The following is a 13,953-nucleotide window of genomic DNA, read 5'->3' on the forward strand; positions in this document are numbered from 1 at the left end:
TGGTAATCAAAACCATTATCCTAATGCTTGAGAACTCATTGAGCCCTAAAGCAGAGGACATTGTCTATCCCAAAGGAAGACTGGATGGAAAAACACTGGCAGAGTCCTCTTGACATCTCCTGGGACAGTCTTGCTCAATATACTTCAAAGGGAGGCAAGAGCCTGGGAGAAACTTGTGACTTGAGGGCCATTAATCATCTTTCTCAAAGGCAGGCTGCAGGAGACTAGGGAAACTAATTCCTGGTAAACAGAAACTAAAGTAGAAAAAGCAAAACTCAGAACACATACTTACTAATCATTTAAGTAGTTAATCATAAAAGGAGTTAATTCAATAAGATAAATGCCATTCTTTAGCACTCCTTCTATCAAGGATGGTTTAGAAAGGATCTTCACCTTGGGTGAAAAGTATATTTAATAAAGTTTAGGGTCCTTTTGGTTACCGTAAGTTTGATTGTGTGAGCTACAGTTAGGATTTTGTGGGACTGTTACCAAACAACAAATTACTTTCAGTGCCCTGATGTGGTTTTATATCACAATTCACTGCAGAGGTCTTCTTTTTACTGCCTGAAAGATAGAAGAATAAGGGAAGGAATAAAACCTTAAAATCTCTATGCTATATTTGTTGACCTTGCAAAGATTCTGGTGCCATTAGTCAGTTTGAAGTCTCCTGGCAAGAAGTAAATTCAGACACAGTGAAAAGTTTATCAATACATATTAGATGAAAAAACATGCTGTTGGGGGAGTTGGGAGCTGATTCTACTATTTTGGAGAGCAAATTGGAACTATGCTAAAGGGCAATCAAATTGTACACATCCTTTGATTCGGCAATACTACTACCAGACTTGTATCTCAAAGAGATTTTTTTTAAAAGGGAAAAGGACCTATTTGTACAAAAAATAACTATAGCAGCTCTTTTTCTGGTGGCAAAGAATTGGAAATTGAGGGAATGTCCATCAATTGGAGAATGGCTGAACAAGTAATGGTATATGATTGTAATGAAATACTATTGTGCTGTGAGAAATGACGAACAGGCTGATTTTAAAAAAATCTGGAAAGACTTACAAGAACTGATGCAAAGTGAAGTGAGCAGAAGCAGAAGAACATTGTACACAGTAACAGCAATATTATACAATGATCAATGGTGAATGACTAAACTATTTTTAACCATACTATGATTGAAAACAATTCCAAAGGACTAATGATGAAAAATGCTATTCATATCCAGAAAAAGAACTGATAGGGTCTGAATGCGGATTGAAGCATACTGTTTTTAACGTTTTTTCATTTTTTTCTTTTGTTCTGTTTCTTTTTTCACAACATGTCTAACATAGAACTATGTTTTACATGATTGCACATATATAACCTATATTAAATTGCTTACTGCCTTAGGGAAGGGGGAGAAAAATAAGGGAAGGAAGAAGAGAAAATTTAGAACTCAAAATTTAAAAAAAGTTAAAAAATTATCTTTACTTATAATTGGGAAAAGTAAAATATTATTTAAAATACATAGTAGCTGATCATATCTGAATTGAGGGTTTTGCCATAGTTAATGGAGTGACATCAGGTTTTGTAGTTGATTTTGTCTTTTGCTTGAAGATGTATGCTTCTGGCCCTTTGGGAAATTCTTTTAACTCAACAGGCTGTCATCTTCAAAAGACCCTGAGATACTCATCTAGGAACTGATGCCTATATTCTTGTTGCACACATACAAAATCCATGCAAATGATTTTGAACAACTTTAGAGAGCCATTGTGTAAGGATGAATTGAGGGGAAACCTAAAGAAGACTTTATATCTACTAGCTTACATAGGCTACAAAAGGAAATATCTGGAAAATGTGTGAGGATTTCCTTTTGGGAAATACTGACCAAAAGTCACCATATAATCTTTCTACCTCAGTAGCACATCTTTGCAATACTGATATTCTACTTATATGGCTACAAGTCCTGGGATACTATAGTTCCTGAAGAACTACAAGTGAGTATATCACCCAGAGATAAATAGAGAGACAGGAGGTAGGTGTGAGTAGGATGCAATATATTACATGAAGGAGAACCAGAGAAAAAGGAATCAACAAAGAAATATCTGAATAAAAAAGATGAACTGTTCAGGAAGCAAGAGTGAGGAGTATCTGATGGAAAACCTGTATGTTCCTCTAGTATTGTCATTGGTGTCAGAAGAAATTTTGGAAGACACATAGTAGGTTTGGTTGATCTACCATGATGAATTTATGGGAGGTTGTGGACAAGAGGAGTTTGGGTTGGGTAGGCAAAAATGTTGACAGCATGGTTGAAGGAAATATTCACATTGATGAGATCATAGGTGAATTGGGGTATTTGAGAGAGCACTTTGTCTAATGATACATTGATTGACATAGAAGTAGAAAATTGAATCAAGAAGGCCAGAATGTTCTTTGGGAAGTTGGCAGATTGAATATGGCAACATTCTAGGGTCAAGTTTCAGACCACACTGAAGGGGTTTGCAAGTATCTAACCTGTTTGGCAATGAGTCTTCAGCCTGGCCTTGAAAAAGTTTTTTGGTATATGGATCTAAGTCATACTTGGCAAGAAAAAAAATTTGATAAAATCATCAACAGCCACAGTACTGGAATTGAAACAATGATTATTGGGACATACCTCCTGTAGGAAAGAAATGTCTGAGGAAAAGATAAATTCAGGATATTCAAGTACCTGGTGTATTGTGAGTAGAAATGAAATGAGCACAAGATGGATATAAAAATAAAGATATTTGAGGAAAAAGTTCAAATACGATAATAGTATTAGACAGTTTCAAGCAAACATTAATCCATCAATCAATCAATCAACAAGTTTTTATTAGGCCCTATGTGTGCCCGGCACTATGCTAGCTGCTAGAGATACAAAGCAGGAAACCATCCCTAATCAAAATGATATTACATTTAAATCAATCAATCATCTGACAATTTAGAGTTACATATATTTTATTTCTTTTACAACTTCCCAAATTAGAGATTTTTTAGTTATATGAATGTTTATATCAAAATATACTGGCTACAGAGATCTACTGTTTACAGGGACAGTTTTTCTTGTTTCACCTACAGCCAAAGAATCATCATATACAAATTATAATGTTTTAAATATTACACACTTTTCGTACCTTACTAATTCATATTCAGAAGAAAAATCATAATTTTCATTTCAAACCAGAAATTATTTTTGTTATGAAAATGGGGTTGAAATCACCAACTGCCTCTTTTGTTACCTTCTTACTAAAAATTAAACATATAAAATCCCTTTTTTTTCCCTTCAGGTTTTGTAAATATTTGCTTCTAGGCTACATTTTATCCTTCCAAGTTTCAGCCAAGAATATTTTTTATGGTTTCACTATTAAGTTTTGAATATAGGAATTTACAATGGAAAACTTTCCAGACCCAAAGCTTTCATTGTGTAAATGACACTATCACAATCCATTGCTGTGTCTTCCATCTTGATATGCTGGAGATGTTATATTGTTTAAAATCTTCTTCTACATTATTAGAAACTAAGGTCTTACAGCATTGAGGCTGGCTCTGTCTCCCTTCCATTAATTCTAAGGAAAAGTTGTTTTAAGAACCTATATTACTATGTGGTGAGGGTTGGAAGGTAAACAGAAATGAGAAGAAAAATACAGCAACCCAAACTTCAGTTTTGTAGTTCATCTAAAAAGAGGTGCTTATCTTAGACTTTCCTCTCCATCACTCTGGATTCCTAACCCTCTCATTTATATTATTTATATAATTTATACATTATTCATTCATATTATTTATACTACCTTGCCTTGTTTCTTAGGCAGCATCTGTTTATTTAACTGTGCATTCCAATTTGTTCTTCCAAGTTTTATGAAATATATGACAAAAGGACTGCTGTATATTTTTAAATGTGGGTTAAGATCACTAACAGTTGTCAATAAATGGAGTTACGTATGCACATAACAATGACATATCTATAACGTGAATACTTAGAAACTGCCTGTTGTGGTTGGCAAAAGGAAATGAAGGTAGGATTTCTTTAACTAGCAAAATGATATTTCTTTGGAATGGCTCAGTCAGTGGAGCGGGTATCAGGTAACTGACAGAGATAAGCAATTGGTTCAATTGCTTGGCTTCCCTCTATTACAGACCTCACAGGCCTGTGCTTTTTATCTCTTTTGTATTCTTAATTTTAAAACAGAGGATTTTTTTCTCTTTCTGCACCTTGTCATTTCAGTTTTCTTTCTCTTGCCTCTTCCCAGTTCTCTTTTATACTCTCTTGATGTTTCCTGTTTACTCCTTAAAAAAAAAAGGAAGGAAAAAAAAAAAAACCTCTAGCTTTGAATGTGGCTTTCCAGCAGACACAGAGGCCCCAGCATGAATACCCCAAAGAGCCAGCTCCAACTTGGCCCTTACACAACATGCTGACTGGCTTTTCCTCTAAGGAAGGTGGCAATCGTGGGATTGTATTAGAGAGGAATGAAGTAGATACCCATCATTCAAAACTGGACAGAGCTTAATTCCAGCTCAGAAGGGGAAACCAGGGAATATACTCATACTTAACTTCAGATTAAACAAAGTTCAGTGCTCCTGGGAACATTTTTTTTTTGTTGTTGTTGTTCAAGACACAAATACTCCCTTAAGGAGAAAAAATGCTTATCTTGAACTGTTGATTTCTTTTCTTTTCTTTTTTTCGGTATGTAATTTTTATCAGTTTGTTTTGTTTCTGTTACTTTTTTTTAACTTAATGCTTATAAAACTAGTAAGCAGAATTCTCCCTGGAATGAGATAGAATCATAAAAGGCTTTGAGAATCTTGTCACAAACTAAACAGTACAAATTGCACATTCTTCATGGAAGTATCAGCATTTAGTGCGTGCTTGGATCCAACTATAATAGATTATCCCAAAGTGGGAAAGAATGAACAGTACAAAATTAGCAGAACTGGGAGCTGAGATTGTTGAGTGGAAGCAATATGATCTGCATTCTCAGGGTAGTGGATTCTAAGGCAACTGGAAACAAATATGCAAAATTATATTATGGCAATGGGGTATTTTGTAGGTCCTGCAGAACAGTGCAGGGGAAAGAACACATTTGGAGTCAATGACCTGAATTCAAATCCTAGCTGGATTACTTACTACCTGTTTGATCCGGGGCAAGTCACTTAATCATTCAGCACCTTCAATTCCTCATTTGTCAAGTGAGGGGAGTTAGATTAAAAGGCCCTCCAGGATCCATCCCAATTCTATGTCTATGATTATATGATCGTGTGGTAACAAAATTGACATGACCTTCTATCGTTATTGGTAATATTTATTATAGTAAATGACTCTGAAAACTGTGTATATTCTAGGTATAGTAAATACACACACTTTAGAGAGTAGACGTGCTGGACCTTGGATTTTATTACTAAAGGGAACACTCCATGCCACTACCAGTGAAGGTCTGCAACTCCTATGCCACTTATAGTTTTCAAGAGTTCTGTGGATCAATAAGAGGTTAATGCTTGTCCAGAGCAAGAATGTTTTTAGCGATGCCACTTGAAACCATGTTTTCTTAACTACACAGATGGCTCTCTGTGGTATGTCACATTGCCTCATACACACATAAACATGCACAGAAGATCCCTGTCCATTCCAGTTCTCCACCTTATATATAAATAATATTAGAGATTAACATCATGCAAATGATCCTCTCCCACACTCACTCTGTGATCTAGCAAACTGGGCTTCTCTCCATTCCTCACACATTATCCTCCAACTCCCATCTCTGTGTCTTTGTGATGACCGTCCGTCATCTCTGTATAAGACATTGCCTCCTTACCTCTACCTCATAGAATCTCTCTTCCTTTAAGACGAAACTCAAATATTGGCTTTTTCATAAAGCCTTTCCTTTTCTTCTTCCCTCCTATTTTCAGGTACCCTCTTTTCCAAATTACTTTGTATTTAATTACTTTATATATATATTTGTGCTCATTAACTTTATATTTGTGCTTTATAGATCCTTTTCTGTACTTATATACTTATAATGGGAATTATTTCATTCTTTGTACTTTTATCTCCAGTGTCTAGCACAATGCCTGGAACATAATAGATGTCAATAAGTAATTACTGATTGAGTGACTCTTCTTAGCTACTTGCAGGTACCAGATGTATATGTATCATTTATAGGTACATGTATATACTTTAAAAATATAAATGTTTAGCAAAATAGCCAGAAGTTTCAAAGTAAATAATAAATATAAGCATAATTAGGCACATACAATGATTTTACATTGTCACTAAACATGTCATTAGGATGTTCTTTCCGTAGGTTTTCAAAATCATGTTGTACCAGGATAGGAGTTAAACAAAAGGAAACAGTTAAGGTATGATAATACTTTTAGCTCTTCTTTTTTCAGGTCACTATAATCTACCCAAAGATAACTAATTGTTCAAAGTAAACATTCCACTCAGACCACAAAAGGAATCCATTACACAAACATATAATTCACAGTCATTTTTAGTGGGTTGTAAACAGTTTGGAATGAGCATAAAATGGGACAAAAATCAAAGTGAGCATTTTGAAATGAAAAAGTGTTTGCTACAAAAGGTCAGTCCCTTTGCTTGGCAAACTATGTAAAAAAGCCTGGGAAAATGCTGATCACACAAGCAGTGAGGGGATTTTAAAGCCAACAACCTCCCTGTTTCTTTAAACAGACATCGGAACCTATAACTGGATCCTGTCAAACAAATGACAGCAAAAAAATATAACAGCTGCTAAGAAGTAAAGTTGAGAGATAAAGTTTTCTGAGCTAAGGACCTTCTCAGAAGTGGACTAAAGGTCTTTCTTAAATCTTTAAGGAAGGTTATGGATCCCAGGGTGGCTTTTAGGCACCAAGTCAAATATGTAATTTTGTATATCATTCCTGTCACAGCATTTTGTGTTCCAGAGGAATTTTAAAAAAAAGGGAGAGAAAGGACAAGCTTGCTTTTAACATCTGCAGAGCCATTCAGCAAAGCAACCTATACCTGTAATCATTGAGGTTGACAGTGTTATGTCATTTTAGCATTGTTTGAATGATTAGGAACAACTTAACCTAGATTTTAGATTGGAGGGGGGAAGGCATTGTAAAACCATATTTCAATAAATGAATGCCAAGCTAAACAGAATTAAATTTCATTGGCCAACTCATACCATTCCATTACAAACTTAAAATATCCTAAAAGCACAAAAAAAACCATGTTTAGGGAAGAAGTGTATTCTTCTGTTAGCATGTTGCATCACTGTAAAAACAACATCTCTTGTTTCCAAACTTTTTGCATGGTATACCATTAGTATAATGTTTTTTTATAAAAGCTAGATCACCTACTTTTAGAGTGAGTTCTTCTAATGTCTCTCACTTCAAGTGCTACCAACTTATGGGACAAGTAAATAATCTGGTAAATGCTTTGTATAAAACTAGAGCTTAAAAATTATCCCTATGGCCATATCACAAAACTAGGACTAAAATAATTTTTCCACCATTTAGAGTTTATCTTTTTATCCTTGGGATATACAAGCTTCCTTTGCTTCTAAAGCAGGGATGGTTGTGACTCTAGGACTGTGTCCATGTTTGTTCTCTATCCAAATTAGTTAAGAGCAAGCCGTCACCATCTTTGTTAACAAAGACTTATGAACCTTTTTGCTGTGGCTTAAATAAAATGCACCACATTTTTAGTGGTGTTCTTCATTTGGCTTAAGTCAACCTGGTTTTTATCTTGAGGGAGGCAGGCCAAACATTTTTTTAAATTAGTATTTTAAACTAGTATTTAAACTAGTATTAGTAAACAAAATTTTAAATTAGTATTCTTTTTGTCCCCTCTTGTGCTATTATAGACTGACACCCACAATCTGTGTAAGAGGGAGATATAGACAAACTATACACAAATTTTCAGATGAAGCTACATATAATCTTTACTTCTCCCCCCTCTCCACTCAACCATTACCTCCATGTAACCAACACTGATTTCATCCAATGTTTCAATGCTTTTGGTTGTCTTAAACACACACACACACACCCGACAGATTTTACAATGACAAAAATAGATTGTGTAGAAATCAGTTGGTAAAAGTAAAAGACCTTGACTGAAAATTAGGTTAATTTAGCAGCCACATAATGAAGTCAGGCATGGAAAAAGCAAAAGAGCAAACAATCAAAGACAGATCATGTCTTTATAACATAATCTCTTTCTTTTTGGTTTTACCATCCAAGTTTTCTGTAAGTTTCCAAGGCCAAGTAGTGAGCAGCTAACATCAGAAACAGCAGAAAGGGATTGAATTCAAATGATAATAGATGGCAGTGTGCAGAAGAATGTTGTGGGGGCTTAGAGGTAGATGGAACGTAATCATGATAAGAAACACAGCAAACGAGTTATCCGCTAAATTGGTTTACATTCGGCTCACTAAGACATTTCCTTGTAGGCTAAATTGAAAATGTAACTAATACCTTCTAACCAGCAATGAATTCAGAATGCCTCTTGGAGCAAATGAGGGATACAATTTCCATATAAAGGTTATGGAAGCATGAACAATTTGCTTCTGTCTAGATCAAGCAGGTAAAACAAAAAATTAAGCTGGTGAGATCTCCTTTCCTGATAATGTTTTATTTTAAATCAAGTATGTAAGTAGAATTTCTTGGTGCAGTTAGAAAATACTGATATTTTTTTTTAAGAAGAAGAAAAGATTTTTCAAAAAATTTAATAAAAAAAGATTTTCCACAACACTGTACTTGCCAGCTGCACTAAGTATTTAGGCCATCTCAGTAAGACTATGAAAGTAAACATACAGTTTTCATTAAATGTGCCTTTCCCATAATTGGTACATAAGTATTTCCCATGACTCTGCAGTGGAGTATTTTGGCTGGAGGAATATCTGGCCATTAGGAGGAGGGTTTCAGATATGTTGAGTCCCAGCCATGCCGAGAGACTTGGCACCTTCCTGTGCTACTTCCTAATACCAACCCTAGTATAAAATGTCATCAGAAGCCTGCATAAACATTGGACTTAGCTTCACATAAATTATTGCTGTCCTAAGATAGTGAGTGCCAGAATTTAGTAAAAAACAACACTTTGAGTAAATAGAGTTGGAGTATAAAAGTAAGAATATTAATCCAAGAAAATTATCATAGGAAAATATAATAAAAACATGCATGCAAATATTGTGATGTGAGGTTTATCTTGTGCCCCCTAAGTTTGGTTTTTACTTAACATTTTCTTATAGTTCTTTCAACCAGACTGAAATAATGTTCCCTCAATGTATTGTTGGATCGAATGTTTTATATTCATGTAGAGACTTAAAATTTACTTTCTCAGTCTTTATTTTAAACCATGTCTTCAGAATTGATTTGGATTTATAAATTAATTTTAATATTGCACACAGATAATAAAATAAAATCCCTTATATGTTGTCCAACCATAAAGGCCATGTTCCTAAGACTTAGTTGTTACCTACTATCTTCTCACTCCAAAATATGAAACTATGGCTGCATATAGAAATGACTATTTGCTCTCATGAACAGGATGTGAACATTCATGTAGATGGATGGATACAATTGCAATACTTAGAAGTGAATCCAATTCAATTTAACAAGTATTTGTAAGTGCTTACTATAGTGTACCAGGCACTGGACATGCAAAGACAGAACACAAAAAAGATCACCTCAAGTAACTTACATTCTCCTGGGATAATATAACATGCACATAAGTAAAAACAATGCATATGTGAAGTGATACAAAATGATCTTAAGAGGGAGAGGGCTGGAAAGGCCTTATGTAGGAGATGACACATGAGCTTGGCCTTGAAGGAAGCTAAGGATTCTATGAGATATCGTATAGATATGTATTACTGTGAATGATTTAAGGCTTCTCTGAAACTTCTATTTGGATTTTGGGCTCAGGACAATATTATAAGAACAGTGAATTTTGGAAGATGAAGACAATTAGGATTCTGATTTGGGGGCCACTTTAATGGTTCTGTTGACCAGTTTACCTATTAAGTAAGGAATTGGTCTCTGTTTCATTAGTTGCTTTTGGCTATCAATGTTAAACACTACATATTCCTAAATATAATCTATTATATATAAAATGTAAAAGTATCACAAAACTTTTAAATCATACCTTTCCTTCTAAGTTCTAAGTAACTTTATTCCTCATTGATTGCTTCTTTTATTCATGTTCTTCTTTTATTCACTTTTTTTCTATCTGCTTTTCCTGATCTCTGTTCTTCTCTCTGATGTGTTGATTTTCTCTTCCCTAAAGCTACTCTTTCTCCTTTTTCCTACCTATTACTCCCCTTTTTTGTTATTCTTTCATTCCCTACTGACCTGGGAACAGCAGAATCCCAAGGTGGTCCTTACTATATAATTAAAGTGTGAATTTCCAGGAGTTGGAAATTGCAGGCTGTTTTTATTATGCTTCTATAATAAAGCCAGGTAACATCAAGAGAATTAAAATGGCTCTTTTCTTGGAAGATAACTTGTTAAAGATTTCCCTCCTTGATTCTATTGTTTTGAGACTGGAAGCTGAAAATGGGAATAGGTTCACCAATTCTTTTTTTCTGAAAACACCTTAATCTTTTACATGATATATATTCCCCTAGATCCTGGGAATATGTTGTAAACTTATAACAGATGGTGATGGAGCTTCATATTTTTATACAATACATTTTTTCAAGATTCTGCATCTAGTGTATGTATCTCTCAGTTAAAATGACCTTCGATGAGTGGAGTCATAGTAGGAAAAAAAACCATACATATATAACTGAACAAACCACAGATATACTAGAGCAGAAATGTTTGAGTCAATTAGATTTTATTCTGCTCTTTCTTCAATGAGATGCAATGATTTCAGGTGACAAACAGAATTTTGGACAAGAGAATCAAAGGTCATCACAACACTGAAGGTACAACTATTAATCTTTCTAGGAAGATAGTTAGCCATGCACTAAATGGCAAAGAAACATGTGCAAGAGAGAATCTCACTGTTTGCAAGTTTGGGTGGTATTTGCTTTAGTTGGGTAATGTTGGGGACTTACCAAAAAATGTCCTGGCACAATATCTACCAGGGATCTTAGCATGAATATTATGAGGGTTCTAGTACTATGATTGCTGACATTTTATGAATGTTTTAGCATTGGCTTGAAAACAAGAAGTTTGCGATTGATTCAACAGTATGTCAAACAGACAAAATATTAAAAAAATGAGCATTAGCGAGAATTACTAATGTCCCTATTGTAAAAACAAACTAAACCCAATATGAAACTTCATCCAGTAAAAAAAAAAAGACGCACAAAAAGTTGAATTTTAATTGCATGACTTCCCAGGCAAATCAAGTAGATCTGTTAACTTAGAGCATCAGTTGTAAAGGCGGCTGCAATAACGGGGGTGAAAACTACTACATATTCAGTTACTCACCTCTTTTTTCAACTGCCTCAATGCATTGCTTTACAAATCGAGGTACTGTGGAATTTTCACGTTCACACACCTTGTGCAGATGAGAGCCAAAAATCTGATCTATGAAAGAAACAAGATGAGCTTCAGTAAAATCTATGCCTGTGTTCTATAATTTGATTCTACTTCCATATCTATATCCCTATGGAATCTCCATTTTGTACCTAAGTTGTTTTAATTTATTTAATTCAGCACTACCTAATGTAGTCATATAAAGACCACAACTCATTCATGTAATCTGGAACATAAGAAAATTAGACCAAATGACTTCTGAAGTTCCTTTCAGTTCTAAGATTTAACATTTCTGAACCATGGGTAGAACCTTAATTCAAGAGCCAGGAAATGAAAATTCAGTTACAAATTATGTGAGGCTGATAAGATAAATTACATTTGATCTGGGCTTTAACTCTGCCATTTATAAATTGATACCAACAAATTTCAATAAGATTCTCCCTAGGGAACCACACACACACACACACACACACACACACACACACACACACACACACACACACTTTGAGGACAGGAACCTTTTTTTTTTTTAAACATGTTTACCACCAATAACATTTTACTACCTTTCTTAAAGGAAACACTTAATATATGTCAAAACATCAACTGTTAGTATTTTAAATGTGAACTCTTTCTAATGACCAACAAAATGGTATGCTATTGGGAGAATTAAATCACATTATTATCCTCACAATAGTTATACCAAAAGGCAAAAGAAAATGGGAACTAATTGGAATTACATCTCAAAGGGTCTTCTTGGAGGGACTAAGAAGATTGCTGAGTTGTTTCTTTTTTGTACTCAGAAGCAACAAGCAACATCTTTTTATCTCTTGCAGTTCTCTTGATGAACATGACCAAAAAGACCACCATGAAAATAACTGAAGCTTATTCACTAAAATGCTTTAGAAGATTAAGAAGTAGTGACAGTTTTAGGAGGATGAAATGATCCAAACCAATTGAACATATGCTTTGATGCCTGGTGATTTCAATTTGAAGGAGGGTGTAGGCAATAATATAAAAAGATCTATTGGAAAATGTGGCTCAAGTTTCAAATATAATAGTAGTCAAGGGCTTTAAATTCAGAAAATTCATAAATGTATATATATATATCTCAAGAATACTTTCATAAAAACTGACCAACATCATGAAAAAAAGGAAATTGGATATATTTCAACATTTAGAAAATGTCTAGCTCCTGATATGTCAGTACTACCAGAATCCTCTGCCTGTGGCCATTCAGCCCACAGTCTAGTTGGAGAAAAGGTTAATATCAACATCAAAGTAGAAGAATATAGATGAAAAGACCCTGGGGGTTGGGTTGCTCTAACTTCAACTCTATCTCTTCAAAACAATCAGCAATTCTGAAAAGCAGGAAATGGAAAAAGGTAAAGATATTTATTTTGATTATTGCCTTTTTCTTTGAAAGCTTAAGTGATGAAATACCCTTATGATAATGTTAAAACCCTTTAAATACTTGGGCATTGACCTGTCTGGACACATAAGAAACCTTTGTGTGCTTTTTAAAAGATCATTTTATCAAAAGAGAATACATATTTACTCGTTATTACTCTCGTTAATCCAAGAGAAATAATCTAGCAAAGTGGATAGAGGGCCATCCAGTAGAATGTAAGATCTTTATGGACAGGAAGTGATTTGTAACCTCAGTAACTTGCAACAGAGTAGTCACTTCATAAATTTTTATTTAATTAAATTGAATTTTTTTTTAAATGGCAGAAGTATTAATTATAGCATCCATAATATAATTAGCATATTTCAAATAATTTGTAATTTTGATTTCACTGCTATAATTTGAGGATATTTGAAACAAAGAAGCAGCATTCTACAGAACAGACTCTGGAGTCAGAGGTCCTCTGATGCTTATTATCTTTGTGACCTTGAACAAGTCACTTAATGCCCCTGGGCCACAGTTTCCTTATTTGTAAAATGAGGGTTTTAACTAGATGGCCCCAAAAGCCCCACTATAGCTCTAGGTGTCTGATTCAATATGCCCAAGAAAGAATTCTAATGGGTTGACTTTATAGCAAATTAGTTGGTTTCCTCTACCTGCTTTCCCCCCCTCTTTTAGCCCTATCTCTCCTTCAATGCACAGTTTAAGGTCAACTTCCTCCAAAATGAATTTTTTTGACTGTGCTAATCCACAGAATCTCTTTTCTCTGAACTACTTTATAGTTTTTTTTAACTATTCCTTTAGAATTTCACATGGAATATTGCCTATATTGACTGAAGTGTTTTAAGTCTTTGCAAGATTCCAAGCTAGGCATGGGGCAGGAGAAGCTACCAAGATACATAAATCATTGTCCCTGACAAGCACTTGAATACAAAGTTATAGAAAGCAAGGCCTCTTGTCCTTAAATAGCTTACAATTTATTTAGTGTGATAGGCCTGTATCTGTATCTATATTCATCAATCTATATTTTAGCATGTGCAATTCTAAAGGTCTTCCAGAGGTCTAGGAGTAGTAGTACAATGTGG

The 13,953-nt window shown here is 34.5% G+C and overlaps 1 protein-coding gene across 1 annotated transcript in view; it reads right to left on the reverse strand.

Annotated features, from left to right (window-relative positions):
* The window catches only part of ARHGAP15 (Rho GTPase activating protein 15), an 820,106-nt gene that overhangs the window by 289,714 nt on the left and 516,439 nt on the right, over nucleotides 1–13,953 (reverse strand). Inside the window, exon 10 of the mRNA XM_027835584.1 lies at nucleotides 11,416–11,514. Coding sequence (XP_027691385.1) covers nucleotides 11,416–11,514 — 99 coding nt within the window. The remainder of the gene's footprint in view (nucleotides 1–11,415; nucleotides 11,515–13,953) is intronic.

This window comes from Vombatus ursinus, unplaced genomic scaffold (assembly GCF_900497805.2).
Source record: "Vombatus ursinus unplaced genomic scaffold, bare-nosed wombat genome assembly UNPS02014816.1, whole genome shotgun sequence".
Lineage (NCBI taxonomy): Eukaryota > Metazoa > Chordata > Mammalia > Diprotodontia > Vombatidae > Vombatus > Vombatus ursinus.